This window comes from Myxine glutinosa, chromosome 7, assembly GCF_964187855.1.
Source record: "Myxine glutinosa chromosome 7, kmMyxGlut1.1, whole genome shotgun sequence".
Lineage (NCBI taxonomy): Eukaryota > Metazoa > Chordata > Myxini > Myxiniformes > Myxinidae > Myxine > Myxine glutinosa.
Genome location: NC_136267.1, coordinates 117137255 through 117160731, shown reverse-complemented (window position 1 = coordinate 117160731; position 23477 = coordinate 117137255). Strand labels below are relative to the sequence as shown.

The following is a 23477-nucleotide window of genomic DNA, read 5'->3' as shown; positions in this document are numbered from 1 at the left end:
TATACAAGATGGATCCACAGAACGATCAGCACATGTTTTACTTCCACCCCGTCCCATTACAGTGAAATCCATACATTACAGACCAAGCCACCTCTCAACTAGCTATCTGGTAGATTTCATAGTATCTCTTACAAAAGACATTGTGCGATCTTTAATGATCACCGGTGAATGCTTGAAGTTGGCATAGCCAGCTTAACGTCACTCTGAAGGACAGCAGACTCATTATTTTACAATATTCATTGATACAATGCCCTGCTTGTAAATCACCAGGATGACAGTTTATATTTGGATCATGAATTAAAACCAGACATGAGCTATATAATAAAGGAGTCGTGTCTGTCTGTCTGTCTGTCCCCAAACTACTTCTTCAGCTTTGCACCTAGCCCTGCCAAACTTTCCGTGGAACATTTTGTGGTCCCAGCGGGGGTCCTAAGGTGGGTGGGAGATTTCATCAGTTTCTCAATCCAATTGTGATTTTGAGTTTTTACCCGAACGACGCCACTTTTATCCACCCTAAGGTGTGTGGGAGGTTTCATAAATTTCTCAATGCAATTCTGATTTTGAGTGTCCACCCATACGAAGCTGCCCTCTCTCTCCATCTCTGCATGTAAACACATTCACTGGTTTAGCATTGGCAGTTTCACCATTTATTGGTTAGGGTTAGTACTCGTAAATCGGTCGCGTGCAGTGAGTGCAGAGGCACCAGGAGACGTGTACTTTTTGCAGGTTTGCATGCCTGATGATGCCTGATGATGCCTGATGATGCCTGATGATTCCTGATGATTCTTGATGGATAACTTTGGTGTCCATCAGGCATGCAAACCTGTAAAATTAATTTTGGATGGGAGAAAGAGAGACACTATTTTCGATGGAGAAGGACATACACTTTCATTACATATAACAAAATGAATTTACACACCATTGCAGGAGATCGTCAGCTGTTCTACTATTTTCTTTGTCGTGTACTTTTCTTCTCATAGAGTTTGGATCTTCAGATATTGTTTTCTGTTGAAAGTTCCTTCCTCGGCGCCATTCTAAATCAGCTCATAGACTTTCAAGAAAGGAAACATGCTGATGAGAACTAATTTCACATATTCACTAGTTTGTAACGTTTATTGTGGTTTCTTAAATTGCTGAGTCCTATTGAATCCCATTGATAAATCTGTGGAAAGACTTGAAGATTGCTGTTCACCGACGCTCCCCATCCAACTTGACAGAGCTTTAGCAAATCTGCATGGAAGAATTGGAGGAACTCCCAAATCCAGATGTGCAAAGCTGATACAGACATACCCAAGAAGACTCAAAGCTGTAATCGCTGCCAAATGCTCTTCTATGAAGTATTGACTCAGGGGTTGAATAATTATGCAAATCAGATATTTCTGTATTTCATTTTGAATTATTCTGTAAAAATTTCTAGAAAGAAAATTCTACTTCATGGGGTATTGTGTAGATCAGTGACAAAAAAATCTCAATTTAATCCATGTTAAATTTTTGCTCTAACACAACAAAATGTGAAAAAGTGATGGTGTGTGAATACTTTCTGAAGTCACTGTATATGTACTTGTATATGTATATGTAGCATTATAGTGCATTTATATGAAGGTGACAATAACTCAAGTACCAGTATATCACAAATGTAGGACAAAGAAGCCATACTGCCCCTGTAAAGAAGCAGTAACAGTGAATGCACAGAACAGAAGCTAATGGCTCACAGAAAGAAGCTACGTAACGGCCATTTACAGTTCTGTGCTAAAGGTTGGTTTATTTTCACTTTTGTGATGCTATTCTCCATTACACATTTGTGGGAAGTTATGAATGAATGAATGATCGTTTTTAAGGCCATTTTCCCCACTAGAGCAGGGGTTAGCCTTGCGGGCCCCATGACAATCATGGTTCCCTGTTTGGGGCAATGTTTTTATGGCCGGATGCCCTTCCTGGTGCCAACCCTTAGTCGCCTCTTATGATGCGCAGGGATACGGTGTACCTATTCTAAACCGGGGTACACACCGGGATCATTCATCCCAGCAAGCTGGTACTCAATTTGCCGACCTCGGAAGGATGACAGGCTGAGTCAACCCCCCTGCTGTTAATTTAGCGATCGACCGGGATTCGAACCCAGGATCCTAGGATCCCAAGCCGGCACCCTAACCGCTAAGCCAACACCAGACTATTTGTGGGAAGTTAGAAGTGTGCAATATTGGAAGATTATAATCCAAATGTATGTGAAAGTCAATTTAATATCACGATTACCTTTAAGTGTATAAAATAAATTAGGGAATTGAATAAGTTTTTCTTTTGCTTTGCAATAATATATTACCATGTGCTAGTAATACGTATCCACTTACTACAAAGAAAATACAAAGGAAAGAGTTTGGGGATTTCTATACAGTAAATAACAATAAATTATTGAAGTAATCAATGCCAGTTACATTCATACTAATTACAAGAAACCACAATAAAAGTTACAAACTAGTGAATATGTGACATTCGTTTTCATCAGCTTGTTCCCTTTCTTTAAAGTCTATGAGCGGGTTTAGAATGGCGCCGAGGAAGGAACTTTCAACAGAAAGCAGCATCTGAAGATCTAAACTCCGTGAGAAGAAGGGCACACTATAAAGAAAATAGTAGAACAGCTGAAGATCTCCTACAATGGTGTAAGATACACTTTGCAATGCCTAAAACAAACGCACTCGGTACAAGAAAAGAAAAGACCAGGAAGACCCAGAAGAACCTCACCAAAAGCAAGACCAGCACTTGAAGTTGTTCAGCTTCTACAATAGAAGAAAATTAAGTCAGCAGCTGACAAATGAAATGAGAGCAGGCCTGAACATTAACATCTCGTCCATCACTGTGCACAGAAGGGTGATTGCAGAAGGTCTCCATGGCAGAGGTGCAGCAAAGAAACCACTGCTGAGACCGTAGAATAAGGTGCAAAGACTGACATTTGCAAGGCAGCACCAAGATTGGGTGACTGAACAATGGAGGGCAGGTCTGATGAATCAAAATTTGAAGTTTTTGGATCAAAGACGCCAGTGTGTATGCCGAAGACCTGGAGAACGTTACCATAGTGTTTGCAGCCTACCGTTAAACTTGGAGGAGGCTCTGTTACTGTCTGGGATTGTATCTCAACCTTTGGTGAAGGAAAACTTGTTAAAAAAACAATGGAAAGCTAACAAAGGAGAAGTGTAAGCAGATACTGCAGCATCCATAGACATGTGTTTTGTGCTTGTTGGCCCTCATCAGCATGGAGCAGAAGCTCCTCCCTGGAGTCAGAACTGGTCAAACCCTACAAGACGTTAAGTTGAGATCAGTTCTGCAAAGCTCTTGCCCAATAGACAGAGCCTATGCAACTGTTTATCCAGAAGAAGGTCTGATTTTCTTTTTGCTCACAACTCAATTTTCTATTCCTATTATTCATTATTATTGACATTATTTTTACGCTCTGTGTTTCCTTTGCTGGCCTATTCTGCTGCATAACATAATACATCTTCTTGCTTGGTACTTGTAGATGGAAAACTTACCTTTTTTTTGTTTATTGGACAGTATCGTGGTTGTCCTATTCACATAATTATTTGACTCTCTCGCCCATTTATGTGAAGTATAGCCTGTATGAAAAGAATAATCCCAGGAAGGACAATTGGCTAAAATTGTTCCAACATTTGTTTTTATTATTTTGACAAAATTTAATATGGTAAAACCACCCCTTTGATTGTTTTGAACTCTATGGCCATTTTAACCATGGCCATATATAAATTTTGTACTAAATGGTCAGTCGTGAGATTGCAGCCAACACTCTTCTTTACAAATAATTAAATGTTGAAATCTATACGATTCCATTGATGAAGTACAATTGCAGGGCTTACATTGAGCAGGTTGGATATATGCACAAGACTCTCTGTTGCTGTAAACCCTTTTCTTACCACTTGACTCCTCACTTCTCGACGGTCGTTCAAAGCGATGCAATTTACTGGGATACTGAGCCATCCTTCACAGACCTTTTGGTACTCTTGGGTGCAGTTGTTCTTGTCTCAGGCTGTTTCCCAGTTTGCAGCAGAAAGCTATTTTTCTCTGTAACCATACTTATTTGCTGTGCACAAATGTTCCGCAGTGTGCTTTGAGCCCAGACGAAGTTATCCATGATGGACAGATAAGCCTTTTTCCGAATATAGTGCAGTTGCAATCCCACTTTGCCAGTGATAGGACAGTCAGGGTGATTAATTCATGGGTCTGTGCCAACCCCAGAGTGCATCTCCTTCAGAATGAAAATGGCGTTTCCACTAATGCATTTTCATCTGTGTAGATACAGACATTCGGTACTTACTGGGTTTGTCTTTTATGATTTATTTATTTTTCCTTTTCTTACTTAGTTACCACTTGCAAAGAACCTTTCCTTATGGACGCGTTAATTCTCCCACTTATATTTTGTCGATGCGTATGCAATTTATAGATTGTCATGTATGAGTTTCTGGTATATGACCCTCAGGACTGCTACGACTAGCGCATGGACTTGCGATGCATACGTAATATGTAGATGCATGTGCAATTTGTAGACGGTTGCATATGAGTGCGGTTAAATGACTAGGGGCTCCCATGAGCAAGGATTTGTGATGCATATACATTGTACATACGTATAACATTTGTAGATGGTTGCATATGAATGCAGATAAATAGCCATTGGGGCTCCCATGAACAAGCATTCTCCTGGATTTTCTGGAAATGTATACAAAATGGCCATATCAGGCTGACTGTGGATAAAAAAAAGGTCTCGGCTATATACTAGGTCCAGTTGGTCATGCTCAATGATCCCATTCCTACCAGGCAATGCTATTCTACACAGTTACATAGAGAGAATTGGGAATTGCTAGAGAAAAAGGGGAAGAGTAGACAAAATAACAAAATAAGAAGAGTATACAGAAACCAAAGCTTTCAGAGTCATTGGAATCTCCCGCGATGAAGCTGACTCTGAGGGCCTTTCACTCGCTCACCGCAGGCAGGTTGGTGGTCTTTCTGTCTTCTACCGATTCCTCTCCAGCCTAGCTCCCCCAGCTCTCTCTGTGCTCTGTCCCCCAAATACTCCTTCAGGTCGCACAGGATCTGCCAGCAACCTTCTTCTGGTGAAACTGTCAAAATCAAGACTCTCTGCTCACCTTCACTCTTTCATTCCTCTTTTCTCCCACCTCTGGAACAAACTCCCTCACTCCATTCAATGCCACTCCTCCCTCCAGGTCTTCAAACCAGCTGATCACCACAATCTCTTACCTTCCCCCATCTAAAACCTTGATCTTTTCTACCCCAGTTAATTCACCCCAGATCCACTTTTTTGAAATACCGACTTTTTGAAGTACTGGAGACTGCCATGTGACTGAACAAATGTTCAGGAAGGTTGAAGTGTCAAGCAGTTTGCTTGGAATAGGTCTGTGCTGTTCGTTTGTACATTGAACGAGTGTTCACGGAAGTGATCACCCAATTTTCACGTGTTTCACTAACTCGGTTTCACTGACTGAATGGGACTAAATTCTGGCCCGTTCAGCACTCAGTTTGGAGCTCATTATCTGGTTTATAACCGAAAGGTTTTCAGTAACAAGTGTATGCAAGCTTGCTATGATGCCATAGCAAGGGTGAAACCAGTTGGTAACTGTACTTTCCATGCACTTGTGACAGTAACAGAAATTACATCTTTGTAATTAGCGCTACGAGATAGCTCTTCTGGGAGCCGCCGACAGAATGTGTTGAGGCGGTGACGACATGGCGTTTGTCTCTGTTCGGAGAACAACATTAATTAATAACAGAGTGATGCACCGACAGGCGCTCGCGACCTTCCTAATCTGGCCGAGCAACCATAGATCACGAGCACTCTGAGCCGGTTTGAGCCAGCTTATCAAACGATACCAAAATCACAAAATGAGACCAAATGAGATCACAATGAGCAGAATCCAAACCTGAGTCCAGGTACATTTTCTTTCACAATTAAATGGCATGGGAGAAGGATTACATGAAGCAATAACCAGTATGCTCTAAGCAAATATAAATGAATCAGTAAATAACCCAGGTTATAAACCTTACCACCATCGAACAAACCAACGTCACAGGTTTCTTAACGGTTTTTATCTTAGTTCATGCACTCACCAATAATACAGTACAGAGAATACAGAACAAACAATACCAAGAGGTCGATTTCAAACCTGAAGGCAAAACTGTGTAGGAGTCTGGGAGCAGAGTTATCGGGAGCTCTCTGGCGTAATCTGGTGCAGCTGTTGCTCCCCCTCAAAGCCCTTATTGCTTTGGGGAAATAGATGTTCACAAACTTGGCAAACTTGGGTCTGCACACTCAGTGACTCTTCAAGCCTGGTGTTTGCTTAACGGTTAAGGTGGCTGGCTTAAGATCCTCAGGTCTTGAGTTAAGGCCCTTATCGTGCCGTTTAATTAACACCAGGCGGGTCGACTCAGCCTGTCATCTTTCTGAGGTCGGAAAACTGAGTATCCGCTAGCTGGTAAGGGGGCATTGCATCAGCTGCTCAGCTGCGCCCCCAGAAAATAATGCAGCCAAGCAGCCATAAGCTACAGTCACGTGAAAAAGTAAGTACACCCCATGTAAAGTTTTGACTTTTTCAACATATTTGAACATACAGCTATTTGATCTTCATTTCAACCATATTGATAGATAAAGGTGATATAATATAACAAATATCATGAAACATTTACATTTTGTAGTCCATTGCATAATTTAAATAAACATAAATGCAAATTTTGCATGTGGAAAAAGTAAGTACACCCCTACATTTATCACGACTTCAAACACCTAAAATTAGAATCAGGTGCACCAGCTCAGGTGCAAATGATTAGAACATCGTTAGAGAGGATCTTGGAGGAACCTGTCTTATTTAAACCTCAGATATTTAGTTTGGTTTGCTCTTTGTGGTTAAAGTGTGCGGCGTCATAATGCCGAGATCAAAAGAGCTCTCTGAGGCCTTCAGAAAGAAGGTTATAGATGCCTACGAGTCTGGGAAGGGATTTAAAAAGATCTCCAAACAATTTGAAATCAATCATTTGACTGTCCGGAAGATCATCTACAAGTGGAGAAGATTCCAAACAACTGCCAACTTATTGAGGCCAGGCCGCCCCAGCACGTTCAGCCTGAGAGCAGACCGCAAGATGCTGAAAGAAGTCTCTAAGAACCCCAGAATGTCATCACGGGACCTACATGTAGCTCTTGCCACTGTTGATGTCAAAGTGCACGAGTCTACCATTAGAAAGAGGCTGCACAAATTTGATCTGCAAGGGAGGCGTGCCAGGAGGAAACCTTTGCTGTCCAGAAAGAACATCAGGGCAAGACTAAAGTTTGCCAATGAACACCTAGGCAAAGACCAGCACTTCTGGAACAATGTGCTCTGGACAGATGAGTCAAAGGTAGAGCTATTTGGCCACAGTACCAGAAGACATGTTTGGCGAAAACCAAAGACAGCATTTGACCACAAGAACCTCATACCCAACTGTAAAGCATGGTGGTGGAAATATTATGATTTGGGGTAGCTTTGCTGCATTAGGGCCTGGGCAGCTCACCATCATAGAATCCACTATGAATTCTTCATTGTACCAGAGGGTGCTTGAGGATAATGTGAGGCCATCTGTCGGAAAGTTGAAGCTCAACCGAAGGTGGACCTTGCAACATGACAATGACCCTAAACATACCAGTAAATCCACCAAGGAATGGCTGAAAAGAAATAAATGGAGGGTTCTGGAATGGCCAAGTCAAAGCACGGATCTAAATCCCATCGAGATGTTGTGGGGGGATTTGAAACGAGCTGTGCATGCAAGAAACCCCTCAAACATTGCACAGCTGAAAGAATTCTGCATGGAGGAGTGGGCAAAAATTTCTCCCAGTCGATGTCAGAGACTGGTAGACAGTTATAAGAAACGCCTACTTGAGGTTGTTTCTGCCAATGGGGGCAATACCACCGATTAGAGCCAAGGGTGTACTTACTTTTTCCACATGCGAAATTTGCATTTATGTTTATTTAAATTATACAATGGACTACAAAATGTAAATGTTTCATGATATTTGTTATATTATATCACCTTTATCTATCAATATTGTTGAAATGAAGATCAAATAGCTGTATGTTGAAATATGTTGAAAAAGTCAAAACTTTACATGGAGTGTACTTACTTTTTCACGTGACTGTACATATAGACTAGGAATATAATCTCAAAAAATTACATGAGGGGTAACTGTTTGTTACAAGCTGTCACCCATGCTAGGATTGAACCATGACACCTCCTGAGCAATATTAGCCTGGATGACACTTGATATTTTGATTTGGGACCTCACAGTGGGTTATTTTGTGAAAGAGGTCAATCGCGAAATATCTGATTTTCTCAAAAATACAAAAATGTCAATAAAATGACCAATAATTCAGTTACAAACTTATTTTTGGTGTCAAAATGAGCAGAATAACAATACACATTGTAAAAATATTGGTTTATACTATAATATCGGGAAATTTTACAAAGAATGGCAAAAAATACAAAAAAATGCCGAATAATTATTTCGGTTTCACCGTAAACATATAACAAAAATTGCAATAACTTCACAAATAAACATCCCATGCATATGTTTTAGGTATCAAAATCATTCATTATTATTCCCTCACATAACAGTAACAGACAATATTTGGTTTACAACTGTGAATAAGACTGATTAATTACAACAAACATAACCCACCCCCCATAAATGTTGTTGCAACAGTCGGCTGTACCATGGTTTAACGATCGTTACATTCCCACCACAGCGTACGATTTGCTTTGCTTTTTTTTATTACATATTTCTTGTTTATTCATTTTCAAATCGTAATGAATATCTATACAAATATAATATCAATTAAATATACATAATCCGTACATATTTGTACCATAACCACTAAGAATGAAAGAGGGACAGAGAAGATGTTCAAAAGCTACAGGAACAGTTCTCACGATTCCAAATATTTGACAGTGAGAGCAACTTAGGCGACGAGTTGACCTGTCTGATGACAATGGATGTTGCCCCTGAAAACATCAAGTATGCTTTACTGACCGCTGAAACCCATGGAGAATCGAAGATCAAAGAATTTGTGGAATCACGGATTTGCAAACAAGACGTCGGCTTTCATGTAAAATTGAAACAGTCACAGAGTCCTACACTGACGACAATGTACACACTAGAAAAGATGAAGGATGCTAGTCAAAAGCGTCAAACCATCAAAGCAGACAGGCTTCTGTTCCAGCGGCTTCTTGTGGCACAGGACTCCGGACGTGATATAGACCTTAAAAGTATTCTGAGTCATGAACTAACACCGGTACCACTCTCATTGGCAGACACGGCAGGAAGCCTACGTCCTACGAATAAAGCTGCGCTTGGGAAGATCTTGGAGGGTGGAGTAACTGTCGAGGTCCTGCCAGTGTCTTCGCTTAAGACATGTTTTATCATTGATGGTCAGGCATTGGTACAAGCCATTGGAAAACCAACGGGGGCAAAGTCATTTGGAGATCTGGCTGATGTCTTCAATGCATCAGTGTTCAGTCATTTCAATCAGCACTGCTCAAGAGTCGATGTGGTTTTCGATCGATATCGTATGACATCAATCAAGTCTGGGACCCGGGAAAGGAGAGAGGGGCGAGTACGTTCTATCCGGCACAAGATCGACAGCAGAGAGATTCCACTCCCTGCCAACTGGAAGCAGTTCATGGACTTACCAGAAAACAAGGCAAATCTGACCAACTTTCTCAGCGATCAAATGATGTTGGAGGCAAAAAAGAGCCGACCCACTTGTGAGTCGATCACTGCAGGTGGGTTTGAGGAAGAAACCAAAGTAGCATCGTCACTGGGTCTGATGTTGAACAGCTGCAATCATCTCACGAGGAGGCCGATACACGTATAATAGTGCATGCCAAGGCGGCCTATATGGATGGATACGAACGGATCATAGTCTCGTGCAGGGACACCGACGTATTGGTACTGCTCACACACTTCGCGGGACAATTAAGTGGAGAGCTCTGGATGAGAGCTGGCACAAGGCAGCAACGGCGTTATGTGGCTGTTCACAACATACAGTTGACACCGACCATGCAGCTTAACATCCTGGCGTACCATGCGGTTACAGGATGTGACACAGTCAACCAAGTGGACACGGGAAAAAGACGACATGGAAGGTATTCCAGCAACACGGAGCATTGCTTAATGACCTCGGACGTGGCACACTGTCAGAATCCACCATATGGAGTGTGGAAGAGTTCTTCTGCCGCATTTACTCACCAGCTTCGGACGAAACTAACATCAACGATGTGCGATACCGCATGTTTCAAAAGGGCACCAAAGACCAAGAAAAGCTTCCGCCAACTCGAAAATGTCTTGAGCAACACATCAAACACGCCCACCACCAGGCTCAGGTGCGGTACCAGGCAGATGTACCAATCCCTGAAATCGAGTCGCCCATTGGAAGTGGATGGTACGAGAATGCTACGAGGAGACTACACCCACACGTCAGTGTGGACGATCCTCTGCCAAACGAGTTCACAGACATAGTCGGCTGCAAGTGCAAAAATTGTGCAACTGCCAGATGCTCTTGTAGGGCCAAGAACTTGAAGTGCATAGCTGCGTGTACCTGTAATAACGGAGTGTGTCACAACCCATACAGTGTGGCAATTGAAACGGACTCTGAGTGACTTAAACACGACATTCTTTTATTTCATTTCATGTACATGTAAACTTGCACATATGCAATTAGCAGCATTTTCAGTCCATGGTTACTTGTTTATATGACATCAATATCATGTTCTTACAAATATTACCGGTCAGCGAATCTTAAGTTTCACTAGGGGGGTGGGTTATGTTTGTTGTAATTAATCAGTCTTATTCACAGTTGTAAACCAATTGTCTGTTACTGTTATGTGAGGGAATAATAATGAATGATTTTGATACCTAAAACATATGCATGGGATGTTTATTTGTGAAGTTATTGCAATTTTTGTTATATGTTTACGGTGAAACCGAAATAATTATTCGGCATTTTTTTGTATTTTTTGCCATTCTTTGTAAAATTTCCCGATATTATAGTATAAACCAATATTTTTACAATATGTATTGTTATTCTGCTCATTTTGACACCAAAAATAAGTTTGTAACTGAATTATTGGTCATTTTATTGACATTTTTGTATTTTTGAGAAAATCAGATATTTCGCGATTGACCTCTTTCACAAAATAACCCACTGTGAGGTCCCAAATCAAAATATCAGGCGTCATCCAGGCTAATATTGCTCAGGAGGTGTCATGGTTCAATCCTAGCATGGGTGCCAGCTTGTAACAAACAGTTACCCCTCATGTGATTTCTGGGCCCCTTTTCAGATATTATTCCTAGTCTAATACGAATAAATAAAAATGTGAATTTCTGCCGATCTCAGGCACTCTCCTCCAGTGATACTGTCCTCACTTGGCGTTCACGTATCTCTCAAAAGCAGCTGCAACGGCCAACTCTCCTCTGCATCGGCTGCATCTTCAACTGTTCCCCTCTGCGTTGGTTGCATCACCAACTGGAAAACCGCAGGTACAATAACTGCCAATTTGGCCTTTGCCGGGCCACGTGAGAACCTTGATGAGGCTAACTGCAGACTTCTTCAATGCAGATTCGCCCCGTATATCAGCTCCTGTTGGTGAGGCAATTTCCGACTTCCTAAATGCATATTCACCACACCTGCACATTATCATGGCTTGTGCTGCAAAGCTCTCATGTGTCCTTTGTAAAGACATGTAAACAGAAAATTATTTTAAAAACATACAGCTAGAGGCTTGAATAGTGGAGGACAAAACAGTAGGATGGGAAAAAACAAACATCTTGCTGTACATATGCAATGCATATATATTGCACAAATGGTACAGTCGTGGCCATAAATATTGGCACCCTTGCACTTTTTTCAGATAATGCACCATTTCTTCGAGAAAATTGTTGAAATTACAAATTATTTTGGTATCCACATATGTATTTCTTTGGTTTCCAATGGAACAAAACAAAAAAGCTGAAATTAATACGAAATGTTAGCTTACTCCACACAGAAATGCTAAAATGGCCCGGACAATATTATTGGCACCTTTTAGAAGTTGTTAGAAATAATTAGATTTCAAGCAGGCGATTCTCCTTTACTTTGGAATTGAACTCACCTGTGGTGAGTTGCAGGTGCCCGCAATATGAAAATCACTCATTCAACCAGTTTGAATAGAGAAAAGGAGTCATTCTGCTGTTTTGTGTCACTGTGTGTACCGCAATGAGCATGGAGAAAAGAAAGAAAACAAGAGAATTGTCTGAGGAGGTCAGACACAAGATTGTAGACAAGCATGGAAAATCTCAAGGCCAGAAGTCCATCTCCAGAGACCTTGATGTTCCTTTGTCCACTGTACACAATGTTATCAGGAAGTTTAAGGCCTATGACACTGTAGCCAACCTCCCTGGATGTGCCCACAAGAGAAAACTTGATCGAAGATTGCAGCAAAGATTGTTTGAATGGTGGAGAAAGCACCTCGATCAACTGCCATACAGATTCAAGCTAACCTACAGGCACATGGTACGACAGTTTCAACTCACAACATCCGTTGCCAACTCAATGAAAGGGGGTTCTATGGTCGGAGACCTAGGAGGACCCCACTGCTGAGAGAGAGAGAGAGACAAAGGAAAGCCCGACTGGAGTTTGCCAAAACACACCCGAACAAGCCAAAATCCTTCTGGGAGAACGTCCCGTGGACAGATGAGACCAAATTTGAGCTTTTTTGTAAAGCACATCATCTCTATGTTTACAGAAAACAAAATGAAGCCTTCAAAGAAAAGAACACCTTCCCTACAATCAAACATGGAGGAGGTTCAGTGATGTTTTGGGGTTGCTGTTCTGCCTCTGGCACTGGGTACCTTGAATGTGTGCATGGCATCATGAAATCAGGAGATTACCATGGAATTTTGGAGCACAATGTTCAACCCAGTGTCAGAAAGCTGGGTCTGCTTCGAAGGTCATGGGTCTTGCAGCAGGACTATGACCCCAAACACACTTCAAAAAGCACCCAGGAATGGTTCAAGACAAAACGCTGGACTGTTCTGAAGTGGCCAGCAAAGAGCCCAGATCTAAATCCCATTGAACACCTGTGGGGAGATCGGAAAACAACAGTTGGGAGAAGGCACCCTTCAAATCTGGGAGAACTGGAGCAGATAACACAAGAAGAGTGGGACAAACTGCCAGTGGAGAGGTGTAGGAAGCTCATTCATGGCTATAGGAAGCACTTGACTGCAGTTATTTTGTCCAAAGACTATGCTACTAAATATTTAGTCTAGGGTGTTAATAATTTTGTCAATGCCATTTCTTTTTATTTTCGGATTTAAATGGATATATTAAGTTCTGAATCAAAAGCAAAGGTTCTGTAATATTAACAGTGAAATAAAGAATTGTAGAGACCAAATACTTTTGTCAATTTCAACTTATTTTCGAGAAAATTGTGAGTTGCTTGAAAAATGTGCAAAGGTGCCAATATTTTTGGCCACGACTGTACCTGTGCGCGTTAGAATGTGATCACAAATGATAATTCAATCATTCCTGTATAATCAGATATGGGTAATATGCAGGGCACTTTTCAGATAAAATTCTCAGGAAAATACCAGTTTATATTGTGTATAACCTACACCACAAATATTAACTCTAGCTCAGGACTGAAAATGTAACTCAAAAGTTAAATTCAAAACTCAAAACAAAAGGTGTGTCTTGCCAATCTATGGAGAGAGCCATTTTAGATGTAAAAAATAAATAAATATATAGCATGATGGATGACTTCTAACTTGTTTGAAACACAATATGATGAACGACATGGCATGTTGAATGTACCCAACAACTCTTGCTGAGTGAGATGTGACAGCTGTGTGTGTGTTCGTCATTTGCAAGCGAAGATGACCACATTCAACATCGTCCAGAATTGTTGGTTTGGGTTTGGTGAGTGCGTAGGTTACTAATGAGCTCATTTTGGGCCCGGAAAGTTATGTTACAGACATTACAGAGTAATGATGACAGTTGGTTTGTGGCAGAGGTAGCAATTCTGTTCTTCTCCTTTTCTCATCACTTCAGTTTTGCGCTTCAGCTCAAAGCAAACGGCACCTTTATGGAATGCATCTCACCATGCTGAACCATCCTATGCAATGCACTCCCAAGAGTTGAGATGCGATTGACGTTGAATCACTTGAGTGATGCCATCATTGTGTCCTTGTAGCATTTCTTTTGACATCTATCAGATTAGCACAATGAGAACTTGTTCATAACTCAGGTTTTTAGTGAGCCAATAGCTTCCGGTAATTCTCAAGCAAGCTTATTTTGCTTCTGTGGCGGTGTATATCAGTTTTGATAAGGCAGAATATAGTTTCGATACAAGGTTTTAAAAGTAAATAATGTATTGTTATGGGGCAATTCATAGCTATGTTGTGGTAAGAATAGTGTGACGGACATCGCCTCTGGATAACTCCAAAGAGGTCAGCGTGTCTTAAAAGACCACGATAGCCAAAGCCCAAAGCTTCCTTGGATTCCCATGCCCAGAGTCGTGGTACCATACAACGAAGACCGAGTACATAACGAGCAGGTATCTTGATGACATTCAGGCAACATATCTTGATGCTCAAAGGTTTACAAGGTTCACAAAGCAGGTTTACAAGTATGTGCAGGGCACGTCTACATTCTCCTTATCCCCTAATCGACACCCTCACCCTTGGATCCTTATTTATTCACTTAGAAACTTTACATTAACATTGGTGCCAATCATGCATCCAATGGGGAAAGAGAGATTGGTGAGGGGCAAGATGATATGAGAGAAAGAAGATGGGGACGTGCCATGTCCTATGGCCTGGAACCCCTCGCTCTCTGCTCTTGGTTCTTTCTCCATGCTCCCAGCATGCCGCTCCTCTCAGTGCAGTCTGAGATGAAGTGCACGCAGCGCGAACTCTGTGGAGGTTTCTGCGGGAAAATGCTTGAAGTGTGAGAGGCGAGGGGGGGAGGGGGGGGGATGCAGCTAGATTGCGGGAATACAGTGCCCGGACTCGAGGCAAAGGGCTGCAAGGATGACCAGGTGAAGGTTGTGTGCATGTGTGAATGAAAAAGAGGTGCTAGAATGAGAGAAAGAATAAAAGATTAAAGAAATAAAGGGAGGTGAAAGAGAATGAAGCAAGAACTGAAAGAACATTGAAGGGGAAGGATAGAAAGGAAACCGGACAGATGAGAATGTAGGCTGCGCGAGCTTTTAGACAAATTCTGTGCGAAAACCAAAAGCTCTGGTGTGCGAGAGAAAGAAGCTCTACAAAACCGTATGTGCACCCATGTGTTCTGCCTTTTGTGCCCGCCCCCCTCACCTGTTGTTCGCGACCTCACCACTTAGTCATTGGTGGCCTACCAGCCCATGGGGCTCATCCTCTCAGTCTGTGATTGGCGTGCTTGCCACCATTCTGCCCACCAATAACCTTGGGTTTGGGCATGGTGTGTTACCGAGGTTACAGGTGAACCACCAGACAGGTTTTAAAGCGGTTTCAGTGAAGGATAACCATAACTCGGAGCAAGTGTGTGTGTAGCACTGTAGGCAACTAGCAGACAATTTCTGCGCGATCGGCAGCGAGCAGTTGATGATGGAGCTTGTTGTACGGCGCTGTATGTGTAGTCCAAATGAATGCAGACCAGGGTGTAGAAGCTGAAAAGAACATGTATTGGATATTTATCTATATACTAACAATGCAAATCTGCTCACATAGACTTCAGACATGTATCTAAACAATGCACTATGAAATAACTAGGTTACTTTTATGTGAGGGTCTCTTTTCTCCTCCCTCCCCCCCCATCCCTGGGGTCCAAAACCGCAACAATAGCATGGACCATGTGACCGCATAGGTTAGATCCCTTGTGTCATGAGAATTGTCAGAGTAAGTGTCTTGCAAAAGTGCACTGAAGAGGCAGTGCGTATTAACATTAAGACAGTATAGAGTACGTTTGTTGTGTAAAACATGTTTTCAAGTGAGGCCGGATGAGGACTTTTGGCACAAAGGCACAACTGTAAAGCACATTGCACTTTTGGAGGAAACAGCATGGACTGTTTGGCCAGTGGACCACAGGCCATGGTGGTGAGATCAGCTGTGGTGCCTTGGAGGGGACATACGACTTTTCATTAGGGCCATCCTGTGGGGTGGGATGGCCGAGAAGATGGCATGTCCGCAGCTGTTGGCAACCTATGATAGGGACCCACCGTGCAGGAAGGTGGTCCAAAGTTTACAATGGCTGGAGTTGGAGTTAGAATTAGATCTTTGGAGAGGTAGCATCCCTCTCCTCTCTTTGTTGGGCCAACTCCTCATTGCCATATCTCTTTGCTCCGATGTCATGCAGAGCAGGAGGACTGTGCTGGAAACGGGGAGGCCCTCCTCCCAGTCCCTCGCATCCACATCGAAGACTCTTCACCATCTACCAGCCCTGTGCAGCACCAACATGCACAGGTTATATTGGACTCAAAACCAGCTCGTGCCTTCCTCAAGCCCTCGCTTGGTCCCCATTGTAGCGTGAGCCCCGGTATTTGTATTTGGCACCATCATGAGTTACTCGTCCTACCGGTTTCACCAGAGGGGACTATAGGTTTGCCTTTCATCCATCCACCTGCCCATTCATCCCACCTGTGATATTTCAGAACTTTTTCCATACCCTTTAACATATTAAACTGAAACTTGGTACCTGGCTTTAGTATGATAAATTACAGAACAACAACGGGTTTCAGGGCTTCTGGTCAATTTTTCAGAGTTATGCCTTTGTGGGACTTAGCAAAGAATAAGATATCCCACAATGAACTGCTTTTTTAAGATGGCGCTATCCAGTCACAAAAGTTGGTCTTTTGGCGATGCGAGAAATCTGGAGAAATAATGTTTCATTTTCGTTCTTGTGGACGACTATACGCACCCCACATTTTGATCAGATATTTCTGGGAAAGAGGTACGGCTTGCACCGAGAGATTATGGTATTCAAAATCTTCTTCCATCACTCTCATGTATCATGATGGGTTCCATGCACAGATCCAAAACTTTGTTTTTACCCTAGTCCTTGTCCTTGTCTCGACTCAAATGCATCACTGTTGTCACCGCCATGTTATTACCATAATTGATTTGCCCTTTTATCTTCCTACTGGTGATGTGCTTTCACAACAGTTATTTGGCAATCATTTCTGTCCTCTGTAAAGAATGCTGCTTTTTTTGCGAAGAATGCAAGATGGTGATTGGATCAAATCAAGCGTTGTTTTGATAGTGAGTTGTCATGCCTGATGCGAAGCGTCCTCTCAGACCTCTTTCACCTCTGGCATCATTCAGCCATTAGAGTACTGTATTTGCATACTATTTGGAAAATTATGCAGATTCTCATGCATAGCAACCACCAGATGGTTACCCAGCAATTGGGAGATTCCATTGAAGAACAATCCTGTGACATTTTATCAAACAAGTAAAGCTGGTTCTTCTTTTAATATGTAAATATGGATATTGGATAAAGTACTTATATACAGGGTAATTAATTTTTTTAATTTGAGAACCCTAACTAATTCCCATACACTAAAAACTATCTGTTGGGAACCTAATATTTTGCGTAAATGCAGCCTAATGTTACAGGAAAACTTGACATTGCATTGGGGGGTTGCCCAGATAGCTCAGATGGCAAAGCACTGGAACGATTCACCAGAGGATCTGTGCGTAATTTTACCACAGAGGTCGATTGATTTTATATATGTGTATATATATATGGTTCTGCAGATGAACCGAGGCCAGCTCGGTTCATCTGAGGCCGGCTCCGCCCTTGATGTCCCCTTGTCTTCGACCACACATTTACGTGTGGCACGATATAGGAACCGCTATAATCGGGTTTAGACTGCCGCTAAACGCCTCGAGCTTCGGATTGCTAAACCGCTCGGCAATATTCCATCTTGTCCGTGGCTCGGGCAGGAGTATCGCTCTGCTTCCGAACGGAAGGAGCGCGATATCTTCTAAGGACTCGGACGGCCAGCTTAATAGACGAGGGGATTAATCCCTCTCCCGGTAAGGGGAGCGCCGTAACCCGAGATCCGCAACAATATATATATATATATATATATATAGATGTGTATATATATGTATATATATGTATATATATGTGTATATATGTATATATATGTATATATATGTATATATATGTATATATATGTATATATATGTATGTATAATATTATATATATATATATATATATATATGTATATGTATATATATATATATATATATATATATATATATATATATATATATATATATATATATATATACATACATATATATATACATATATATATACATACATACATACATACATACATACATACATACATACATATATTGTTGCGGATCTCCAACGTCGGCCTTCCCCTTACCAAGGGGGGGGATTAATACCCTTGTCTTTTTTACTAGCCGACGCGATCCGGGGCTATCACGTTCCTTCCTGTCAGCGCTGAATAGGGTGGTAGGTCGAATTGGTCCTATTACCAAAGTACCAGCGCCTTCCGGGAAGCAAGGAAATAACCCCACCCGAACCACGGTTTCAGTGGACACGCCGAGCGAGCCGCGATTCGGGCCGTTAACAGGTACTAAACCCGATTGGAGCGGCTTCTAGTCGTGCCGCGCTTACCCAATGGAGAAATCACTAAGACGGTCGAATTGAGAGGAAAACAGGAAGAACAGGTAATTTATTACACACTTTGTACAAAGAAGAGGAAGAAGAAGCAGAAATGTACAGTGAAGAGGAAGAAGCAGATACACAGGGCATCCTTATACAGTGTTATACTTATCCCCTGGACACGGGCCCGTTCACACTCAGTCACACTCTCAGACTCACTCACACGGGGTTTGTAGATGGTCAGGCGATGGTCCCAAGGATCTCGTTCACAGCTCGCGCCGGTCCCCGACTCGTACAGTGGAGGCGATGGTAGACGGCAGGCAAGATCTTCGCGTGTCGGTGGCGCGGATCGGACAATTACATCAGGGAAAGGTAGGCTGGCTAACGGTTACGTTGTGGCTCACGGCCACGTATGTAATAGAAGGACCGGCGCTTGATATGCGCTCCCCGTAAGCCCACAGACAAATTCCCACTGAGCCCTTGCAATCGATCAGGAAAGTGTGTCTCTCCCAATAGTTCACAATGGCGCTTTCCCCAGCGAGTCCTTGTAACCAACAATGCAATGCGCTCCAACCAACTCCTTGTAACCAACAATGCAATGCGCTCCAAACCAAGTCCTCAAGTCCTTTGCCACTGCCGTATGCACGCGAGTCCTCTCGAAGGGCTTTGCGCGCTGGGTTATATCGCGCCGCTTCAGCCAACCCTCTCGAATCTGTAGCCACACCCTTACCACGCCCTTTCAGGCCATCTCACCCGAGCCCTGGTTGGTTGTTGGGGTCTTACCCGCTCCGCCCTTGATGTCTGCTTGACGTGGCCACACCCCCGACCTTGCGCTCCGCCCCCTTTTCGGGCCTTACCTCGTGGCATTTGGGCTGGTTCGAGCGAAAGCCCAAGGGTAGCGAACGCTACTGGCAAGCAAGGTGCAACAACTGCGAGCATCCTAATGCGAGGGGCAATGGGGTGCAGACTGGATGGTGTGCAATGGAGTCGATTGAAGGGAGGGCTGCAGAATGAACGGGGCCTACTCTTATTTGTTTTACACAACGCAGATGATAACTATTGGAAATGGCCTTATCTCACATATACTAAGAAATAACTAACGTTCTAAGGTGACCTACGTGTTGCTGTGGCCTAACTATGGGGTGCAACCTTTAACCTTTAATGATATTACCTGTGTGGGTTCTCGAAACCGCAACTATATATATATATATATATATATATGTATATATATATATATATATATATATATATATATATATATATATATATATATATATATATATATATATATATATATATATATATATATATATATATAGATATAGATATATATAGATATATATAGATATATATAGATATATATAGATATATATAGATATATATAGATATATATAGATATATATAGATATATATAGATATATATAGATATATATAGATATATATAGATATATATAGATATATATAGATATATATAGATATATATATATATATATATATATATATATATATATATAGATAGATATATTGTTGTGGATATGAGGATTGTGTTTTTTTATTGTGTTTTTTATTATTATTGCTTTATTCTGGACCCTCCTTGCTCCAGTTATGTATAAAGGTCAAAGGGCGTCCCATAATTAGGTCATAAACAATCACGTCAGCCAATCATAGATTTCCCCCTTGTTGATAGTTATATCTTTATTATGTGTATTAGGGTAAGGCCTTGTCTTCCATTAAGATGACACTCCATTGCACCAAGTGAAACAAGATAGATTCCCTTTCATTCCCATTCCCAAAATCTCCATTTCCAGCTACATCCCCTCCAAGTCTCCATTGCCAACCGCACTGGGAAGTTTGCCAGGTTTGTTACAGTGGTGGGTTGCTGATTTCGCCCCAAAGCCGCCATTGAACATGTGCTCAGCTCGGGGAAGAAGGGCGTGCCCGCCCATCGTCATCATCAAGGGTGGAGCCAGAGGGCCGTGCCGACCAATCAGGGCCGAGGCGAGCTGACCGATGGGCGTGTCCTGAAGGCCGGCGCCTTGATCGCCTGAGGCGCTATAAAAGCGCGCGCGCAAGAACCGAGTGGTTGTTGAGTTGTTGCGTTGTTGAGTTGAGTGGTTGGACCAGATGAGCTTTGACAAGACGAGAGAGACGAGTCCTGAAAAGAGCACGCGACGTCCACACAGCCGCAGCAACAGCAGCAACAACAGCAGCTTGGGGCCTGGACGGCAGTTTTGAGCAGGGCCGCGAAGGAACGGCGGCTGCTAAACGTGCCGATCGTGCTGCAGTATCCATTGGACCTTCCTCTCCCTCCAGCCATCCACCTCCTGCCTTTCCATCCTTTTGTGTACGTGAGTTTGTTCTGTGTGTCTTGTCCCTGGGGATTAATTAAACTTGTATCAGTTAATAATTGCACTGTGTCTCTGAATTCTTCTGTAAATTATTTCTTATCTTTCCTTCTTCATTGGTTTCTTTCAATCCTGTACATAGTAATAAATTATATTTGTATTCTTTACCCTTTGTCTTCCTTCTTCTTCACATCCTTCGCTTTAGTCTTTTCCCCATTGAATATCTGTGGCGCGATCCGGCCAACGTTCAGGAATCGGGTTAGTCGGGGTAACTGTTCGGCCCGCGGTGCCATCCACTCGGCAAACCAACATCCTTATCTGCGGTCCGTAACAATTGGTGTCTGGGAGTGAGATACGAGGCCCGAACCAAATTTTTAAAACATCAAGAAAAAAATCTGGTCAAAATTGGAGCGGCCGAAATTTGTTTCGTTTTCGAAAAAAAAAACCTGAATTTTGAAATCGCGCCATGGCTAGTCAAGGCTATCGGATGCCGGTGGGGGAACTAGAGGAGGGGTTAGGGGTAACCCAGGATCAGAGGGAGGAGAACAATGAGGAGGTGGTTGAGGAGGTATCAGGTGCACAAAATGGCGCTTTCTTGCACGTGGTTACAGCGGCACCAAATGTTGCCACGCCCGTGACCGTAGCAGCGGGCTTTGATGTGGGGGACTTCATGGCGCAATTCACCGAGATGCTGAGAATAGAGGGGGAGAAATTGAGTAATAAAATTGAAGCGATAATGAACGAAATGGCCGATAATGAGGGAATGGTGAGGGACAGAGCCGCATACGAGGTAAGGGAGGCTGAGAATGAGGTCAACCGCAGGTTGAGTGAAAAGGTCCCACGGGTGCACGAGGAGGTAACGCGGGTCGAGGAGCACTGGTTGAGCGAAGTGGAGAAAAGCACGGGTAACTGGACCGGGGTAGAAATCGCGACCTGGGGTAAAGGGCAACCGGCGACCGTTGAGGTAGAAGAGGGAATTTTATTAAATCCAGCGGTCGTCGTGGTGAATAAAGAAAAAGAAGTGCTGGGAATTAAAATTGAAGAGATGACGGAGGAAACCTGGGAATTGCAGGGAGAAATGGAAAATGTGCAAAGTCCCTGCCCACATCACGATGCTGTGCTTAATAACACCAATGAAAGTTTGCAGGTGGTGTTGGAGCGAAGGAGGAGGATCCCCCAGGTGAGTCGTGCTGTGTATTGTGCGGGGAGATTTTGTAGAAGGATGATTGGCGACAAAAGAATTTTCGCGCGATTGGGGTCAATATGGCACCCGGGCGTTGGTGAAGGGTCCCGTGTGAGTGGAAATGGCACGCGTGTGGAAAAAAAAGTGTGCGTCGGCGAGTGAGCGTGTTATAAAGTGTGGGAGTGAAACAGAGTGCGAGCGAGAATGCACGTCGGGATGTACGGAGTGTGACACGAGGAGTGAGTTGGTGGTGGAGCGGGTGCGAGAATGCACGCTTGGAATGGTTGAGGGTGTGCGAGGAAGCACACCTGAGTTGGTCATGGTGCGGGTGTGGGAGAGCCCATGTGAGCGCGTTAGTGGGTGGATGCAAGAGTGCATGCCCATGATGAGTGTTACGGAGGACGTAACGGAGGAGAGGTGTGGACCGAGGTGTGCGAACGGCGAGTGTGCGCAAGAGTGTGCGCAAGAGGTGTGGTGTGTAACGGGGAGTGCGTTGGTGGAATGGACGGAGAGTGTGGGATTCACTGGAGGCGTTGGAACGCCAGGTTTTGTGAGTGTGAAACGGGTCGCGTATGCAAGTGAGGCATCGACGTTGACCGGGTTAGCAGCTAGGGCGACGGCTAGCCGATGCGAGCACTCGGGGCGCGGTGCGCTTTGTTGGATGCCAGGCCCGGCACGGATCGATACTGCGTCGCTTCTCTTCGAAGCGTCGTTGCCGATTCGGGCTTGGCCCCGCCCTGCACGGTCGAGTCCGGGCCTTGTCGGGCGAGACGACCGGTCCGGTTCAAGGGCAAGTGGGAGGAAGCGGCACGGTGCCCCCTCGCGGGGACGGGGTTCCGACCGGGCGAGCCTCAGCCATCGGGCCCGGGACTGTAAGGTACCGAGCCGCGATGATGCGTGGAACCTCGGCCCGAGCATGCCTCCTCCCCAGAGTCGTGAATGCCGGACGGATCCAACTGCAGGCGACCAAACCACCCGAATTCATTGCTCGGCTTTACGAAGCCGAGTTTAATGATGTCATGACGCACCGAGCCTAGGATATAGCGGACGATGATTATGATACTGATAGTGTTTTTGATCCGAAATTTAGAAAAGTGAATAGAATTGGCAGTAATTGGAAAATTTTTGATTGGTTGCAATTGGATGAGCCAAATTTATAGTGAAAGATACCCGATGTGGGGGGATGGCAACTCTGCCATCTCTCACAGCGGGGGCAAAGGAGCACTAGTCTTATGGGGTTTATG

At 43.4% G+C, this 23477-nt stretch overlaps 1 protein-coding gene across 6 annotated transcripts in view; it reads left to right on the top strand.

Moving 5' to 3' along the window:
* The window catches only part of LOC137431527 (E3 ubiquitin-protein ligase NEDD4-like), a 274005-nt gene that overhangs the window by 55483 nt on the left and 195045 nt on the right, over positions 1-23477 (top strand). For 4 of the 6 annotated variants that reach the window (XM_078782179.1, XM_068122931.2, XM_078782178.1 and 1 more), the window contains exon 3: positions 11439-11687. The exons of the other annotated variants lie outside the window; for them this stretch is intronic. In XM_078782179.1, the coding sequence (XP_078638305.1) occupies positions 11439-11687 (249 nt within the window). The remainder of the gene's footprint in view (positions 1-11438; positions 11688-23477) is intronic. 6 annotated transcript variants of the gene reach the window in all.